Source organism: Amaranthus tricolor, chromosome 9, assembly GCF_026212465.1.
Source record: "Amaranthus tricolor cultivar Red isolate AtriRed21 chromosome 9, ASM2621246v1, whole genome shotgun sequence".
In the NCBI taxonomy this organism is placed as follows: domain Eukaryota; kingdom Viridiplantae; phylum Streptophyta; class Magnoliopsida; order Caryophyllales; family Amaranthaceae; genus Amaranthus; species Amaranthus tricolor.
The window spans coordinates 28,622,319-28,640,950 of record NC_080055.1 but is presented as its reverse complement, the minus strand read 5'-3'; the positions used below and the strand labels follow the sequence as shown (position 1 = coordinate 28,640,950).

At 31.1% G+C, this 18,632-nt stretch overlaps 3 protein-coding genes across 3 annotated transcripts; all 3 read right to left on the bottom strand.

Moving 5' to 3' along the window:
- Nucleotides 1-914: 914 nt before the first annotated feature.
- LOC130824162 (oxygen-evolving enhancer protein 3, chloroplastic-like) lies at nucleotides 915-4,188 on the bottom strand. The gene is made up of 3 exons (XM_057689054.1): nucleotides 3,587-4,188; nucleotides 2,483-2,781; nucleotides 915-1,161 (listed from the first exon to the last, which is right to left on the bottom strand). Exons 1-3 carry the CDS (start codon nucleotides 3,888-3,890, stop codon nucleotides 1,063-1,065), a joined length of 702 nt encoding a protein of 233 aa, XP_057545037.1. The 5' UTR covers nucleotides 3,891-4,188; the 3' UTR covers nucleotides 915-1,062.
- A 3,604-nt stretch (nucleotides 4,189-7,792) lies between these two features.
- LOC130824053 (thioredoxin-like protein CXXS1) lies at nucleotides 7,793-10,424 on the bottom strand. Its single transcript, XM_057688931.1, has 4 exons — nucleotides 10,344-10,424; nucleotides 10,150-10,254; nucleotides 8,822-8,944; nucleotides 7,793-8,078 (listed from the first exon to the last, which is right to left on the bottom strand). Exons 2-4 carry the CDS (start codon nucleotides 10,246-10,248, stop codon nucleotides 7,926-7,928), a joined length of 375 nt encoding a protein of 124 aa, XP_057544914.1. The 5' UTR covers nucleotides 10,249-10,254; nucleotides 10,344-10,424; the 3' UTR covers nucleotides 7,793-7,925.
- A 1,234-nt stretch (nucleotides 10,425-11,658) lies between these two features.
- Nucleotides 11,659-18,632, bottom strand: LOC130824257 (kinesin-like protein KIN-14C). The gene is made up of 17 exons (XM_057689187.1): nucleotides 18,382-18,632; nucleotides 18,061-18,303; nucleotides 17,826-17,970; nucleotides 17,473-17,582; nucleotides 17,276-17,395; nucleotides 16,967-17,170; nucleotides 16,232-16,441; nucleotides 16,050-16,124; nucleotides 15,806-15,952; nucleotides 14,760-14,898; nucleotides 14,420-14,529; nucleotides 13,918-14,079; nucleotides 13,487-13,704; nucleotides 12,936-13,017; nucleotides 12,748-12,846; nucleotides 12,551-12,655; nucleotides 11,659-12,122 (listed from the first exon to the last, which is right to left on the bottom strand). Exons 1-17 carry the CDS (start codon nucleotides 18,427-18,429, stop codon nucleotides 11,955-11,957), a joined length of 2,385 nt encoding a protein of 794 aa, XP_057545170.1. The 5' UTR covers nucleotides 18,430-18,632; the 3' UTR covers nucleotides 11,659-11,954.

Sequence of the window (18,632 nt, the reverse complement as noted above, 5' to 3'; positions counted from 1 at the left end):
TGCGTTGAAATTGGATTTAAAGAAGTCACATCACTATTAATTTATCATTGTTGTTAGTGTATCATATTTTGAAGTTGTGAGTACATCAAAAGATATTACAATTTTATTGTAGGTTGAAGGCAATATAACTCTCGACTTGGTGATATATCACAATGTTGATAATTACTTTTTTTTTTTTTTAACATTATTTTTTTACTTTATTTTAGTTAAAACTGATATTATATTTATTTTTATTGATTGTTTTAATATGTGTTTTAATTATAGTTATTTTATTCTATTTATAAATTGGTTATTTGTTAAAAAAATTAGTATTTTTCAAAAATTTTCTACTCCCACCATACTTCTCACCAGATCGGAGACCGTCCCGACGCTTCTGCTTCCTATTTTGGTGTTTAATATTCACCTTTTTCTCTTTTTGTGGCGAATGAAGATATTGCATATAAAAATAATTCAATCTAAATTTATTTATGTCATTCTAGTTTACTTTTAATGAGTTAATTAATTTGAATGGTAACAACATTTATGATGAACACATATCACACGTAGCATTACACTTTATAAATTGTATAAGAGATCCGAATTAAATATTTTAAATGAATGATATTGAGGAGCAAACACATCATAAGTATCTAATCATACAGTTGTTTGAAATTAAGGACATCATGACACTAATCTAAGTTAAGTTATATTATTATTATTATTATTATTAATACCGAATATTTTAAGGTGCTCATTCAAAGGTATTAAAGATACATTTCTTCTTTATAACAAAGTCCAAAACAATTAAAACGAAATAAATAAAAGATCTTAGTTTATATACTTTATCGGCAAGAGATTATTCAAAACTCAAAACCAAATCTAATAAGTATGAAATCCTCCAATAATAATATTTTCAGTTGACCTTTATTAATCGATTGTAAACATAATCTGTAATATTTTATTTAAAAACGAGATTTATTATATGATAATATATAAACATGAAAAAAAAATTCTTAGAAAAGACTAAAATAAACTTGAATGTCATACATTATCTTGAGAAAAAAAAAACAAAAAATAATACAATTAACCAAGCTTAGCAAGAATGTCATTTAAGCTAGATACAGTTTGAGCATAGTATTTCTCCGCCTCTGGAGTGCTCTTTATCTTTGCCGCATGGTCCAACTGACATCCATAAATAAAGATATAATTAATCAATCCACAATCATATAAATCTAGCAATTCTTTTCAAATACAGAAATATTACTTACAATTAGTCAAAGTCAAGTGACTCATTCACCTATACTGGTTGTCCCCTTTGACTATTTTATATAAAGGAGTTTTTTTTAGTTAAATGAAACAAATTCTAAGAAATGGAGGAAGTGAACTATTTATTATCAAAATCTTCCTAAGCATAAATGGGTTTTGGGGAAAATAATTTCTTCAATAATCTAGCTTCTTTAGGTATGAACAAATAGACAGATTGTGTGGTCAAATCATTTAAATGTCAGTATTTGGTAAATTTAACTGGTTAAAATAGAATATTGGTTAAATTAACTAATATATAACAAATTGCTTCCACCAGCATATATAAAATCAATTGGTCAAATAAGTCATTCAATACTGGAGTTTTAGTTATCAATCGTTTGCTAAACACCCAATATAAAGATTTGAGTTTGTTCTTTTCAATTTAGTTATGTTTAAGTTACTAATGTTAAATTAAACTAATTCGAACGGAAATAAGTATTAAATGTCAATATGAAAAATAAGTGATGTAATGATTAAGAAATTAATAATAAATTGTCAAGAATCAACTTAACCAACAATTTAAGATGATGGTTATGATTCCAAGATATGTTATGTATGCTATCACACCCCTTTACAAAAATGTCTTTTGAGCTAAAAGTAAGGATGCCGTTTAAGCTCTCTTCATATATGACCCTAACGGCCCGTTTGGTTAGTGGTACTAAATGATGGTAATGAAAATGATTTATAGTGTAAAATTTTATCAAAAGTTTCATATTATTCTCATGGTAATGAAACTTTGATTACAAAAAAAAATTTGTTTACAAATTTCTATTACCATCTAATACCACATCTTCTAATGGTAATGTATTGGAATGAATTTTATGAAAAAAATGAGATGATTGAAGCTAGACAAGCATGGCTATTAAGGTAGCCAAGTAATTTTTCAACCAAGATTATACTAGTTTTTCATTCCCGTTACTGCCGTTTATTACCATTCACCAAACGGGCGAAAATATTTCACTTGAAATAATGAGGGGTGGATGAGATTCGGCCTTATACCATTCTGTCAAGTCAGCTTCTGATACTATATCAAATGACCAACTCAACTAAAAGTTTAATTTGATAATAATACCTAGAATATATTATATACTCCATTATAAGGCGTTGTATTATACATACCAACAAAAACAAGCAAGTGAACCAAACTAAACTGAACTAAACTGAAGTGGAGTCAGAAAGAAAATAAGAGAAGACTCACATTGTTGATATCATCAAAGAGCTTTTTAGTGAGGTCTTGGAGAGATTTCTTCTCATCTTTAGGCTTAGCTGAGATAACGGTTTTAAGGTCAAAACGAAGGTACTCAGCCTTTGTTCGAAGATCATTTTGGACGTATGGCCATGCCTTCTTGTCGATCAAACCCTTGACACCAATGATTTCTTTAGCTGAATCCTTTACTCTTTGGATTGCCTCTGTTGGAGGCAATGGTTGAAGGTAAAACCTATCCTTCGTGTAGGGTAAACTACCGTCTCTTGCTTGGTCTGAGTTCAATGTTCCAGCTGCCATATTAAATGTATTTTTTAATGATCTTTTTGTTATCACTAACACGGTAATAATTCGCTATTAAGAGTTCATTGCAATTTATCTTTTTATGATCGGTTATAACAAGAAATTGTGTACATTTAAACTCAAATTCTACTTAAGTCATATTCAGCAAATGACATCAAGAATATAATAGAATGTTAATATTGTCGTTTTAGTAGAAAGATGATTACTAAGAGTGGATAGATTATGACCGTTAAATTATATAACAAATTTTAGGCCTCAATTAATAACTTAAACTTTTTGATAAATTTAATTTTTTAACATGGTATCAGAGCAGTTAGGCTAGCTTATAATTAATCTTCCAACTTGAGATTATTATATATAAAGTGGAATGACATAAAAATAACAATATTATCGATCATAATATTTAAAATTTACTAGATTATTATATATTGTGCATATTCTTTACTATCTTGCTATGATGATTGTTATTAGGAATATAAATTTTTAAAATGTCTATATTTCTTTAACATATATTACACTAAAAAATTCAAAATTATTTAAACTTTTTCTTATATTTTTATATAATATTTAAATTATTTATATAATACTCCTATATGAATTATAATCTTCAACTTCAACAAAGTATCATCTATTATTAATTTTATATCTAATAAAAATTGAATTTTGTTTCAATTAAAAAATAAATACATTACTATTTTATAGGAAAGATCTAAGTTTAATTTTAATTCACTCTATTTCTTTTCTTTGTTTATCCTAAAATTTAAAAAAAAAAAAAAAAAGAATTTGAATACATACGAAGACCACCCGACGGTGGAGGAGGTGGGCCAATAGCAATGGGCTTAGCATCAGCAAGAACAGCCTTAACAAACGATCCAGAAGCAATACCAACAGCAACCAGGCTCAAAACAGCCCGACGACTTGTCTCCGTACTCTCTGCTGAAACTTGCTGGACTCGGACAATTAGGCCTGTTTTAGGAACAGCAATACGGGTTGAAATGGGCCCACTTAGCCGGTTAGAGCCGCTAATTTGAAGGCTTCCTTCTAAAACAGCTTGAGTTGAGCCGCGTAAGCCAGCCATTGAAGCCATAGCTTGAGCCATCCCTAGCTTGCTTTCTCTCTCTAGAAGTTACTTAACAATGGTGGTTTTGGTGACAAGAGGAAGTGTAAGGTGGATGATTCTCCGATCTCCAATGGGGTGATTTTGTTTCATACTCTTACTAGTACACCTTATCTATTTTGGGTCCCACTTGGATCATTTTTAGATATGAAGTCAACCATTTAGTGGTTTACATGTGTTCTTGTGTATTTCATTTTTGTTGGATTGGATTGGATTGTGATGATTTGGAGGCTTAGTATGTTGACACGCGGAAATTAGCAATTAGAATTGGTTCATGCAATTTTTTATTAAAATATGTGAAAAATCTTAATGTGTTTGAGAGAGAGGGTGTATGTCAAATTATTTTATTGAGCAATTTTAGGTTATTTTGACATAAATAGAGGGTTGGATGGTCAAACCAGATAATGCTAGTATTTGGTGAACTAACTGGCTGAAATAGCTTATTGATATGAATAATGTGTTTTTGAACAAATTGCTTATAGCATCGGGTTCAAAATCAGTTGGTAAAACCTGTTAATAAAATTAGTTGGTTAAATCAGCCACTATAATCAGCTACCAGCTATCACTTGTTTGCCGAACACTCTCAAACAGCTGATAGCTTATCACAGTAGCTGATTTGACCAGCTGGTTTTAGTAATTGGTTTGACCAGTTGATTTTGAACCCGTTGCTATGAGCAGCTTGTTTAAGAATAAATTATTTATAACAATAAGTTGATTCAACCAACAAATTTAACAAACATTATCATTTGATGATTTAATCATCCAACCCTTTATTTATATCAAAAAATTAGCTAAAATTATCCAACTAGGTGTTTTTCCAAACAGTCCCTTATTTGTTAAATGATACTCCATTTATACATATGAAAAAGTTGCATTTTAGTTTATTAAACATTTTTATTACTAGTTTACTTATACTGTAACATGCCGGAAAAACTCGGATCGTTAAAAGAGAGATTTTTATATTTTAAAAGAAAACCAAGCAGGACCCGAGTTTAACCAAGATGTCATAATGGCACGAGAAAACGAAATTTTTAAAGTTAAAACTTGCAGATCGAGTTCTACTAGAGTTATTGTAGATTAATTAGTGACATCGTAGTCTTAGCAGCGGATAAAAGATATGAAACCAAAGTCCAAGGAGTACATCTCGAGAGCGAAGTCGCCTCTTGAATAAATCCATTTCTAAAAAGCTAATAAAGTTCGAAATTAAAATCCTTTCGTACTCTATCTCATTTATTCTTCAGATGTAATCCTCACTCCCCAGCCTGCAACTTAACTCACTGCTAGTTATTAACCCCGAAAGGAAAAACAACATCATCGCAGGATCGTTAAGATCAAAGGTACACGTCAGCAAAAACATCTCTTATAACATTAACATTATAGCATAAAGCACAATGGCAACTTACCATACGTCGGCTACAGTTCAATATTTACTTTTTAATATATTCCAAATGATTCATTGAGTTAGTCATCATACTGCCGAACCAAACCCCAAACTTCCGGAGTAAGACAATACATTAGGGGGAGCTAACCCCTAAGCAAGTCTCTACCATAGGCAACACGCCTTACTTCGGTGCCTATGGTTAAGTATGCATACCCCCGCGGTGGCTCATAATGCCCCCACAAACCGCGAGTAAAATATTTCCACCAATCGACGTCATACTACGTCTACTTTAAAGTTAGTGAGGTCATACTACCTCTACTCATCAAGTTATTGAAATCATATCTCTTGAATAAGAAAGCATAACATCACTTTCACACTTTATTATTATTATTATTCCTTTATAACAACCAATCCACGATATAAAAAGTTTTACTGCGTGTGCGTACCTTAAGAAAGCAAAAGCAAATCTTAAATGAACCTATCAACTTCCCGTCACGAATCGACTTCCTACACGATTCAATCGTACATACGGGAATAAGCATATATTCACACTTTCTCAAACCACAATCAAGGCGCACACACACACACACACACACACATCTAACATCAAGCCACACTTGCAAACTATTCATGATCACACAACATACTTCATCACAACATAACATCCAATAAAATTCAGATTCAGTATTCTGTTCAGAACAGTATGTTAACACTGTCAAACTGAAATTCCGACTTCACCGTTGCGTCCGGAAGGCGTCAAAACCCCCGTGTACCAATTTTCATAATTCATATTGTACTTTAAGTATTTTTAACCTATTTTCAAGCCAAAAAGTGTTCCAAAAACAGATTTTTTTACTATTTTTCTAACCCTACGGGATTCACCAAAATTTCATCAACAAATGAATTTCAAATGGTACATTGCCTATTAAATATCAATGACCAAATTTATATAATTCTTATGAACTATCTTTGAGATTAAATTCATTGTTCAACAATAATTTCTTTAACCACACACTTTTTTTTTTTACATGAACATTCATATTTATATATAAATTTCAAAATCACCCATCACACAAACCAATCATATTCTTCACATATATGCATATCTAAAAACTCTAAAAAGAAACATTCTTCATCAATTTAGATAGAAAAATACATCCTAAAATCATACATGAAAATTTAAATTCTTAAATTAAACATGAATTATAAGATAAAACATATAATAATCATAGAATTTTAAATTAAAACTTAGAATCAACATAGATTAAGAATTACACTTACAATTGTAAAGGAAAACACCAAATGATGAAGTGTAATGGAGTTAGGAATGTGGATTAGGAGGAAATTTGAAAGAATATGTTTTTTTTTGTCCTTGGAAACTTTAGAAATGAAAGGATGTCAAAATGAAAATGATTAAGGAATTAAGAAGGGTTAATTATATGGGATTAATGCCTCGATCTTTCATTACCCTAAGGGAGTTACAAGCTCCACCAAAAATCCCTCCTATTTTTTTTTTTTTGAAAATAAAAGTTGGGTTAAGGAAAAGTTTGGGCCCAAATAATTCTAATTGCCAAAAAAGATTGCAAATCTCATGACCAAGCTCAATAATATATATATATATATATATATATATATATATATATATATATATATATATATATATATATATGTATGTATATATATATATATATATATGTATGTATATATATATATATATATATATGTATGTATATGTATATATATATATATATATATATATATGTATATATATATATATATATATATATATATGTATATATATATATATATATATATATATATATGTATATATATATATATATATATATATATATATATATATGTATATATATATATATATATATGTATATATATATATATATATATGTATATATATATATATATATATATATATATATATATATATATATATATATATATATATATATATATATATATAAAAATAATATTACTAGTAAATTATTAAATATATCGGGGAAAAAAATATCTAGAAAATATCGGGGTGTTACATATACAATTAACTTACAAATAAAAAACATAAATTCTTGTAAAAGAAAGTTTTTTTGAGAGACCATCTCTAATTGGGCCTGCCCAATATATATTTTTGAAATATTGTAAATAGGCATTAAAAATAATATAAGTAGGCATTTAAGATACTCTGAGTAGGCATTAAGAATATGATAAGTAGACATTAAGAATAATGTAAATAGGCATTAAATTTTAGTGGGCTGGTCTTAAAAGACGTCTCTGGTCTCTCAAGAGACTAGCCGAATAAAAATAAAATAATTATAAGCTAATCAAACATGCCAAATAAATCAACAAACATTCAATTGCCAAAAGCTTCAAAATTTCTATGAAATTAACTAACATTTCAACAAACAAGCACAAAAATGGAAACATAATTTCATGTATAACTTTTACTACAATTTAAATCACACCCCAAAAGAGAACAAAAAAGATCATATTATGCCAAGGCAAATAATATACTTTCTATGTTCTTTTATATTTGCATTATATATGTTAAATATGTAAAAGTTTTTAAAATTATTTGGTGAAAACTTAAAAATCGAAAAATATGATGTATTTAATACAAAATACTAGGCGATATTAGTGCCATCTGACTGAATAAATATTTCAACCCTTTTCTTAATTTCATCTGGGTTTGCTCCAACTAGCTTGTCAATTGCAACACCATCATTCATCAGAATAAATGTTGGCATTGCTTTCACTTCAAATTTTGAAGCAACTTCCTGAATGAATGCCAAAAAAATCACCATCAAATCTTGTTCAATGAGATTAACGAATTGGTCTTACAACAAAAGGTGTCGAAAAATCAACTTAATCAATAATTTAAGCTAATAATTAAAGCTTAAAACATACTTTTATTTATGCCAAGGGAATAATTCAACCAAAAGATTAATCTAATGGTTGAAGCCCTAAATTATTATATTCTCTCAATATATCTATCATTCCTACGCACACGAGAGCTCTTTAAGCTAGAAGTATAGACGCAACACATATTCTTCTCACACCTATAACACTTTCTTTGTTCCAAATTACTTACAACATTAGGAAAATGACACTATTCATTGATCATCCTTAATTTCTCTGTTTCCAATGCAAAGATTATTGATATCAAATTTTTATAATTTTTAATATACATAATTAGAGATATTAAGGATTGAATTAGTGCATTAGATTGCGTGAAAAGTCAAATGTTACAAGTATTTTGAAATGGATGAAGTATACATTATACTACACTTGAAATGAGGTGCCGCTTAGATTCAAATCTTTTTAATTTTGTTGTCGTATTGGCTTTTAAATTCATGTTAAAATTCAATGAACTAAAAGATTAAACTAATGGTTAAAATCTCGTGATATAATATATACCCTATAACAAAGGGACTACTTTTGAAAATAGGAATAAATTAATAACTATTGTTCACAAAATGTGAAAACATAGTAGAAGTTTATTGAAGGGCAAGTTAAGTACCTTGACTTCATCAACATCAACAAAGATGAACATAACATGAGAGTAAGTTGAGGCTAATTCTTCAAAGACTGGATTCATAGCAACTGATGGAACACACCATGTAGCCCCAAAATGAACCACCATCTGCAAATACCATTCCCATTAATCATGTCATAAACATAAGCTTCTTTAAATTAACACCACCAAGGCACCAACCTCAGGGATGGTCATGGGGCGTGTCTGGAGCAGATCGAATCCCTTATAACACAACATTTTATTACTTAATGTCATTAAGTGACTTGAATAGATGCAATTTTTTTCTTGTAAAAATAAAAGGATTGTTTCTGATTGACGTTTAATGGCCATTATCACTTATAAATTAGCGTAAACAAAAAGTGTTTTTTAATAAATAATTTAATAAAATTTAATAATTTATTATATTATAATTTATTATATAAAAATATTCCATTGTTATTCGAGTATAAATCTTTAATTTTATTGAAAAATGAAAATTGAATTATACAAGGATGAATTCAGAATATTGATATAGAAATGTATCGAAAACTGATCTTACATTTATAAGAATCTAACTCAGGTGTTATTTTTTGTATTATATGCTACACAATTCAAATGATTATTATTTTAATGGGACCAAAGATTTATAGACTTTTATTTCGAAATCTAATGTAATAATCATGTGCAATCTTTTTTACGTGAATTTGCACATGATATTTGCTACCAAGGTTCAATCGGAAATAATAAAGGTTAGTAAATCCGATCCTCTCAAACCCCATCCTAGATGGAAACCACTTAATGACATTAGAATGATAAAATATTGTTTTTATAATGCAACCGGAGTCATGAATTAGGGTCGCAAGGGGCCTGAATTCCCCCTTGAAATTATAGCCTTCTATAAGAATACATTTCGAATCAATCTGATAGTTTTTAACACACCTAATAAATACAATCCAATTGAAAAATCACCAAAACAATTCATGCTAAACAATCAGAAGAGAAAAAGTATTCCGATCATCTTATTAATTTCTCCTTATATTTTAGTCTAGGTCTCCTGACATTCTGTATGAGAGCTTTTTGTCAAAGAACAAATTTACTAGAATTTAATCTGATGGTTGAGGTCTCCTAATATTTTGTACGCTCTAATACGGTTGTGACCTTTCCTTATGCTAGTTCTGATATCATATTAAAGAACCAGTTCAACCAAAAATTTAAGCAGAAAATGGAGTCTTTAAAGTTCAGAATATGTTATATACTCTAAACACTTTTTTATCATAGAAAAATAAAAAAAAATTAAAAAATAAAAAAAGTTTTCATTGAAACTAATCACTTACAGGGTAGGCCTTATTCTGGGCCATATTGAAAAGCAATTCCCATTGATCTTTAGTCTCAACTTTTGACACCATGGATCTGTTGCCTTTTTGTTTCTCCATTTCTTCCTACAAATAATTTGATTAGTTGTTAAATTAAATTATTGAATAATAATTATATATGATCAAGCTTGAAAATTTCTCATAAAAAGTCTTACAAAGTGGATGTGAATGAACAAATAGCTCTAGATAAGCTTATTGGCAAACATGTATCACTTTATGATGGCCCTGACTCTTATTTATATATAATAAATAATAATAATTAAAACGTCCAATATTAGGTTCAGCAATTTTAATAACTTTTTGATTTATTTTTAATATAATTGAACTAATAAATAATTAAAAACAATGGAAGAAATAAAAATAAATTATTAATAGAAGAGCAACCATTGTGAGATATCGTCTCTCCGAGAGACGACCTTAAAACAAGAAGTATAAATGCTAAATACTTTGTATTATTGAACTATGTAATTAATGAATAAGGCGCGTCTCGGGCAAAAGAATCATGCATTAATATCATTATCTGTTTTTAAATTATTCTGTTCCTTTTCCGTTCCCAGAATCAATTCTGATACGATATAATAATATATGAATATATCTATATAGAAATTGGTTACTTTGCTTTGAATCATTTTTGATTCAATATTATAATATAATAGAGTGTCTATATTATGTATTAAATTAGCTTAATTTGTTTAAAAATACAAAGGAATTATAATTCTTCAAAATTTGTCAAAATATAAATATAACAAAATTGTTTGAATATTTAAAAGAGTATCATTTTTGGACATCATAAAAGTGCAAAAAGAACTTTGGATCATATTGTTCCAAAAGAATTTTGAAAGAAGTTTTAGATGTGCAATTTGGTTGGGCAATCCAATAGGCAATAGCCCTAGCATAATTACATATAACATCATAAATAAACATAAGAAATTAATGGTAACAAAGTTAATACTTTATTTGGTCCTTATCTTCAATACTAAAATATAATTAAGAATGAGATATTGGCAAATTGGCAAATGGTTGGTAGTTAATAGCTAATTGAAGCAAATAATTTGACGAAATAATTTTATTAACTGATTTAACCAGTTTATTTTGAATTAAATGCTATAAATAGCTTATTCAAAACTAGTTTATTCATAATAACTAGCTAAGTCACCAAACATTAACATTATGTGATTTGACCAATCAACCTTTAATTTGCGCTAATAATAAGTTAAATATATAATAAGTTGTTCTGTCAAACACCTTCAACCTCGAAATCAATTAATCGTCAACATATATTGATTTCCTCCAAGTATTCTACATTCCTACCTACTCCTACTGCATATTTCAATTCCTGATATCCTGTCAACAAAACACAATCTTTAGCAATGACAACTTCCCACAGTGATTCATTGTGATTTATGCACCGATTTCACATTTTTTGAAACCAAAATTTTAACATTATTACATCAATAATACTCCGAAATATCAACAAAATAAATGATCAACACTATTATTTTTACTATAGAAAACATCACCATCAATTTTGTATAATCTATAATTCATTGAAAAAACCAGATAAACTAGGCAAAGCTGGAAACTTTGCATTCATAATCAATACTCCTAAAGTCCTAATCACCTATATTACACTATAGATCAGAAAAAACCAATTATTTCATCCTATAGCTGCTTATACAACCATAAACTTACACTCTAGGAAGTTAGGAACAAATTTCTTTGAAGTAAAAAGAAGAGAAGGCATATATATTGTCTTCAGCCTGTGCTTAGACGAAATCTGATGATCTTACGGCCGTTTGACGGCGAGGAACTCCTATCTGACATGTGTTAACTCTGGCAGCAAATCGAAGGGAGCATAGTGATTCGTTTACTGATGATGGTTCCGGTGATAGATTGACAAACATCAATGTCTTTGAGTCACCACTTAGACAAGGCTGATAATACAAGACAAACATATTGTTAATGACTTTTGTATGTTTTCATTGAAACATTAAGAAATTGAACAATTCAATGCAGAAAAGATTTATAATTCTTTGGTTTTTGTGAAGTTGCAAATGATGTTTGCTATCAAAGGTCGAGTACATACAACCCCTAAACTCTAATTAGGTGAGAGCTTTAGGTAGGACTGTAGGAGTAACTTAGCATTGGCATAAAGTGATGTGTTATTGAAACGTGAAGAAAGCAAATTTAAGATCACAGCTCAACCGCGTCCAATGCAAATTTGTTCTTAGACAGATCGATTTGTGGGTTCAATTGTGTGCATATATAGCTAATTCTCTCAAGTTCTACCTAGATACATTTCATAGATTATGCTAATGCAGGTAAAATCGGTAATGGATGTGATTAGAATGCATCTTCTTACCTGTAAAAGGTATGTAAGCTTTGAATTCCTGAAGGGAACATGGCTTTCCTTCTTGGCTAAAGCAAATATAACATCAGCAAGGCAGGATAAGCTCTTGTTGATGGCCTGTAATAGAAAAACAAGTAAAATTCCTGTGTCGGAAATTTGAAAAACACCCATTAACAAGTTTGATAAACCATTCAAATACCGAAAAATACCTGAGTTTCTTTCAATTGTTCACCAGTAGCTCCACTTTTAGAGAGCCTCTCACTTCCAGCAAGATCAATAAGATTCAAAACACCATGTTTTTCTGTGGTCTGGCACACAACAAAGCAGTAAACACCCATGTAACACGGGCCATTGCGTTGATTGTTAAAAGAGTGGCTAGCAAAGTACATAAAACTACCTCATTTACTGCAGAAATTCGCAGTGTAAAGACAAAGTGACTTCTTGATGATTGCTCATTCATTTGTGTCTTGCCAACGGACCTGAAATATTGCAGACAGTCAATATGCATGCAACAATAAACCACGGTGTGCCAAACTAACCATGCCTGAAAACCATCAGTGTCTTATTATTATTTCCATGCAAGTTTCGACATTAATAACAAACAACTTTTGTTAAGTCATATAACAAGAACATGAAAAGTTAAAAGCTATAACTATTGGGACTTGGTCTTGAGCGGATTACTATACATGTGTAACAATACATGCAGAAAGATTTACGGGGATCAAAAGCTTTCACTGTCCTATACATAATTTTTCTCTATTCTCGATTCTACTAAACTATTCACCTCATTGTCCCATTTTTTCCTGCTTTATTCCTCCAACACTCCCCCTCCCCCCCCCCCCCCCCGGAAAAAAAAAAAGAGGCAAACCACAAAAATGAAAAGGTGGAACCTTTTGCAGAATAAACTTCACACCCAGAGATTAAGCCATAAGAAATTAAGCTACATACCGGCATTGGCCAGCTTGATGCAAAAGAGAAGCAACCTCTTTTGAACTGCACACATCGATAATGGTAAGATCAGAGACAAATGTGCTTCCATTAGCATCATGCTTAATTGCATACTGTTTTCCCAAAGCACCATTTTCAGTACGTGCAGCATCCCAACTTGTTCTATTAGTTACTAGCAGATCCCTGATTGTTTCATTATAAATTTCGAGTACTGAGGCCTGCAAAAAAAAAAAACACGTCAACTATGATATTAAGCCTACAACCATGCTAATAATCAAAAACAAACAATGTCACTTTGCAACTTGCAAGTAGTTACACAATAATCCCACGCAGTTACATTCGTAAATAAATGTTAAACATTGTTCTTTTACCATTGCTCTGTACAGAGTTCTTCACAAAAATCAAGGATTTGTAAGCAAAGCAAAATATACCTGCATTTTAAACTTCCAGCCCTGAGCTGATAGCCTTTGGCTAGTTTCAAATATCTGTTCCAAAGAGCGAGGAATAAGCCCTTTCTGCTCTATGGACTGAGGTCTGCCCATCATGGTATATGTTTTGCCGGAACCTGTTTGACCGTAAGCAAATATACACACCTGCCCAAACAACAGAGATAATAATATGATAAGATGCAGTCAAAGGAATATTTACTAAACAACATCAAATCCAATAAGCACAAACGTTCATATACAAAGAAATTAGCAAAACAGAATGTTCTATAATTCCATCCTGCAGGGTCTATACGACAGGTTGCACAATACAGTGAGCGATTAGCAATAGCAAGCACCAAGATAGGACGACTCATTAGATCAAGCTAAGACATTATCATTTATAAGCTTGGATAAGGATTCCTCAAGGTGAAAAACTAGTTGCATTACAATAAACTCTAATAGATCTCATGGTTAGAACAAGTAAGCTTGTAGAAGCAATTTATACCTTATATCCATCAAGAGCACTTTGCACCAACTCTGATATTTCAACAAACACGTCATTCTGAGAGGCCTCATGGGTAAACACTTTATCAAAAGTAAAGGCGTATTTTTGTCCTGAAAATAGCAGAATTCAGTGTCAATAATTATTCACACTGGTATTTCGGACGAACATTTTATAGTGGCTGCAAATAAAATGTGAATTCACTCTTTATTCTACATCTCAACATAATACTTGAAAAAAGGAGCATTAAGCTGATTTATAACAACTTGATGACAGGCAAGCATAAAGACAAAACACTTAAAATATTAAAACAATCAATAAACAAAACTTTCTCACAGCATACCACTTTGTATCAGGTCAATTCCGGATTCATGTCCTTCAGTTGAGGTAGGATAAGAGATAACAGGTAAATCAGAAGCACAGCCATCTTCTGGTGACAAGGGCCTAACTCTACAAAAGACGCGAATGTTTCCTTTCAATTCCTGCAGTACAAGGCAATGTAAAAGAGATTATAAATTTGCTATATTTATCACCTAAAATTTCCTACTGTTTGGAGAATCTAAAGCTTCCCAACAAATTACATAGCAACCCATCTGAAGTAAGCAATATCAGAGTATAACCCTGAAATAATAAACAGATATCCAAGCATATTTAGTCACAATCCTAAGCTACTCACGTTTCTCGCAACATGAGATACATGTATGTTTAGCAATAATGAAAGTCCAGACCAAAATACATAAATTGATCAGAGAAAGGCAGTGGGTATTTTGTAATGTTCTAATCAAATTGAACTGTACAACTCACGGTAAGAATTTTATATCAGTTTGACCATCCAATTGCCATTGTCAAAAGTTTAGACTACAGAAAACTAAGTATGCAGAATAATAACACAAACTTGTAAACACCTATGCAGCATAAATCGCATACAATATACCAATGCAAACATCTAAATGGCTCTTATATAAACAGAATTCTCTATTCTTAAGTAACCTGCAAGTGCAAACACCAAATTTCCAACATTTGTGAGGAGTTTTAAATTCTTCTCTATAAATGAGACAAAGGTCAAGTTGATCCAACCTTCGTGAAAAAACATTGCAGTACAACGGAAGAAAGTGTCACCAATTTCAAACCAAAACAAGCTATTTATATTAAAGAGGTATCAAATTAAGAGTTCGTTCCCAATGCTCATTTCTCTCTTTTTCTGTTTCTGTATGATTCCATCCAGCTGGGGACAGGGCTTGAAAAAATATTGTCGCAGAAGCACTGACACAAACTAGGACTCCATCACAATCAGAATAAAATATTAAATTGTAGAACTCTTAATATAATATCAAAAATTTAGAATTCACTAGAGCAATGCACTTAAAAAACCTGCTAGAGAAGTATTACCAATATAGTATTGTGCAACCTTCTTCTCAACATCTCCTTTTCATTAATTTGAAGCTCTGCATCTGCCAAACGATCTCTCAATTGACGTATCAGTAGCTTTTGTTCTTCATATTCAGTTCTTGTTTCAAAAGCTGAAAGATCAGCCATCTGCACAGAACTCCTTTAGTATATTGAGTTTGCAAAGTAAAGGCTAAAGTGTACCGTCAATTCTAACAAATACACAAAACAAGCCAAAAGTTTCAACCTTGAGCTTCTCATTTGCAGATGCAAGCTGATCCTGAAGTACATGCAATTGCTCCCTTTGTGAAGCGCAAGTTTCCTAAACATTGCAGCCGGAAAAATGTTCAGTTATATAGAACTAAATGGATGAGACATGAGACATAAAGTAATTCAAAAAATATAAAAACAAAAAACAAGACAACAAACCTCCAATGCATTAGACTTCATCATCAAGTTGTCCAACTCTGCAACTGACTTCCCTGTGGTCTCTTTGTACTTCTCTATTTCAGAGGTTAAAAGAAGCACTTGTGAATGCATCCTATCCCTTTCATCTCTAACTTGTTGTAACTCTCCTTGTAGGCGAATAAGTTCAGTATTCAAGGTCTCCTTTTGCTTTGCAGCCTCATTTTGGGAAGCCTAGACAAGGGAGAAGAAACAAGAACACAAACACATCACACGTTTTGAAGAGAAACTTATAATGAAGCGGAACTGAATATCAAGCCAAAAATAACAAAACATAAATCCACAGGTACAACATACAATGCAACATTATTAACATTAAAACATCATATTTACCCACCTATTTCAAAATCTTTAACTTCGATAACCAACTATACCAAAAAATTCCAAATCTAGTTTTTCTTCAACTGAATGTACTAAATAAAAAGAAACATTTCCTCGTGTCCTACAGTCTATGGGTTGAAAACATTGAAGTTGAAACAAGAAGTTGATATTTTGTCTCATTGGAACAAGTATAAACAAACAATACAAGCATAAATGTATCAAGTAAAGACAGAAAAAATGACAAATCCCATAAGATTCTATATGAACAAATACATCCGTCCTATCAAGTATCAAGTGAAGTCACCACATGTGCACATTCCTAAAGAGAATAATTTTCAAGAACCACACTCAGCAAGCATCGTAGATCAAGAAAGTAACCTTGAAAGAGGACAATTGGTCTTGCAAGGTGGCATAGTGTCCCCTTAAGGAACCCAAATTCTCCACAATTGTCGATTTCTCCTTCTCCACTCTTTGAAGGGTTGCATTAGCAGCTGCAAGATCTGTTTGGAGTCTACTATTATACTGTTGTAAGCTAGTATTATACTCTTGCAAACGCTTGTACATATCATTCACAGACGCAACCTAACCAATTTAAATTCAGGAGGACAAGAAAATTATTATAAACAATCCTACTAGAATACCTACGGCACAACAGAAAAGATTGTTTAATTAATACTGCTGCTATACCTTTAAATCAGCATCTGCTTTTTCTTGTCGGATTTTCTCAAGCTCTTGTGATAGTGAGGCATTCAAAGCTTCTGCAGCAGCTCTCCCATTCTGTTCGTTAGTACGACCCTCAATTGCTTCCTACAAATTACATATTCTACATTGCGTTAATTATTACGACATGCTATATATGATGCTATTGAATTCATTGAACATACCAATTTATCTGATTCTTCTTTTGCTAATTTCTCTTGTAGAACAACATTGCTTTGCCTCAACTCGCCATTGATCGTGTTAAGTTCATCCTCCTTCCTCTTCCTCTCATCCTCTAAAAGCATTGCACAAATTTAAATTACATATGAACTGCTAATACATGAGCTTTTGATCACTCATTCATTGTTCTTGAAGATAAATGGTCAGAAAATTTTCATGATCTAATCAATTTATTACCGATTTCTGCTGAATACATCAACTAAAGCTGGGTAAAATCAATCAATTATCATGAATAATCATAGAAAATATTTCAAGTTACTTCAAAACGAGGTAAAATTTGTTAAAGTAAGAAAATTACCAATTCCCACGCATTTCCTCTCGGACGCCTCTAACAAATTACGCAGCTTTTCCTGCTCCTGATTGAGGCTTTGCTCCACTCCTTGAAACCATTTTATACAAAGTCTAAACTTTTTATTCGACTCTGAAAGTTGCTCCAATTTACCCTAAAAATCAAAATCAAACTACCAATTCACATAACCTCTTCAATTATCAATTAACCACAAAAACGTATAATTCAATTCACAAAATCAAACCTTAAGATCGAACTTTTTCCCCTTAATCTTCTCATTCAACAACGCCTCAACTTCTTCCTTAGTAAATTCGACACTCTCAGGAACTTCAGCAATGGATGCCGCATCACTTGCACCATCTTGATTATTCGAATTAACATTTGAAAGAACTTGCCTCGCTCTACTAGCCGCAGTAGTACCCGCCAATCTTCCTCCACCTATTTTCCGACGCTTATCAAAAGGTAATTCTTCTCCTCCATCCTTTTTCTGCAAGAATCAAAGAAAAAAGTGAGAAAAAAAGACAAACACCTAAAACCAGAACAAGAAAGTATAAAAGTGGAATACACTGAGAGAGAAATTTGGAGGTCGATTTTGGCTGCGAAACGACGCCATTTTCGTTAAAAAAATGATAAAATAAAGATGATTTAGTGAATTTTTATGATTTCTAAAGGAGTTCGAGGATTCGATTTAGGGTTTGGGGCAATTGGGGAAAGGGAATTCGAGCTTGGAGAGAGACGTTGCTGTTTCAAAATTTGAAAAGTATCCTGGCGCTATTTTGAAGGAACCCTCTACATTTGGTCATGTGGAGAAAAAAC

Bases quoted from the DNA above. Each gene is read 5' to 3' on its own strand.
- LOC130824162 (XM_057689054.1), bottom strand. From the start codon at position 3,890: ATGGCTCAAGCTATGGCTTCAATGGCTGGCTTACGCGGCTCAACTCAA. The intron at 2,782-3,586 runs GTATGTATTCAA...TTAATATGGCAG, and splicing joins TCCACCGTCGGGTGGTCTTC to CTGGAACATTGAACTCAGAC. The intron at 1,162-2,482 runs GTGAGTCTTCTC...TATGGATGTCAG, and splicing joins TCTTTGATGATATCAACAAT to TTGGACCATGCGGCAAAGAT.
- LOC130824053 (XM_057688931.1), bottom strand. From the start codon at position 10,248: ATGGAGAAACAAAAAGGCAACAGATCCATGGTGTCAAAAGTTGAGACT. The intron at 8,945-10,149 runs GTAAGTGATTAG...TGGTATTTGCAG, and splicing joins CCCAGAATAAGGCCTACCCT to ATGGTGGTTCATTTTGGGGC. The intron at 8,079-8,821 runs GTACTTAACTTG...GCATTCATTCAG, and splicing joins TTGATGTTGATGAAGTCAAG to GAAGTTGCTTCAAAATTTGA.
- LOC130824257 (XM_057689187.1), bottom strand. From the start codon at position 18,429: ATGGCGTCGTTTCGCAGCCAAAATCGACCTCCAAATTTCTCTCTCAGT. The intron at 17,171-17,275 runs GTATAGCAGCAG...TAAATTGGTTAG, and splicing joins AAGCAGATGCTGATTTAAAG to GTTGCGTCTGTGAATGATAT. The intron at 14,080-14,419 runs GTATAAATTGCT...TTGTTTGGGCAG, and splicing joins GTGCTCTTGATGGATATAAG to GTGTGTATATTTGCTTACGG.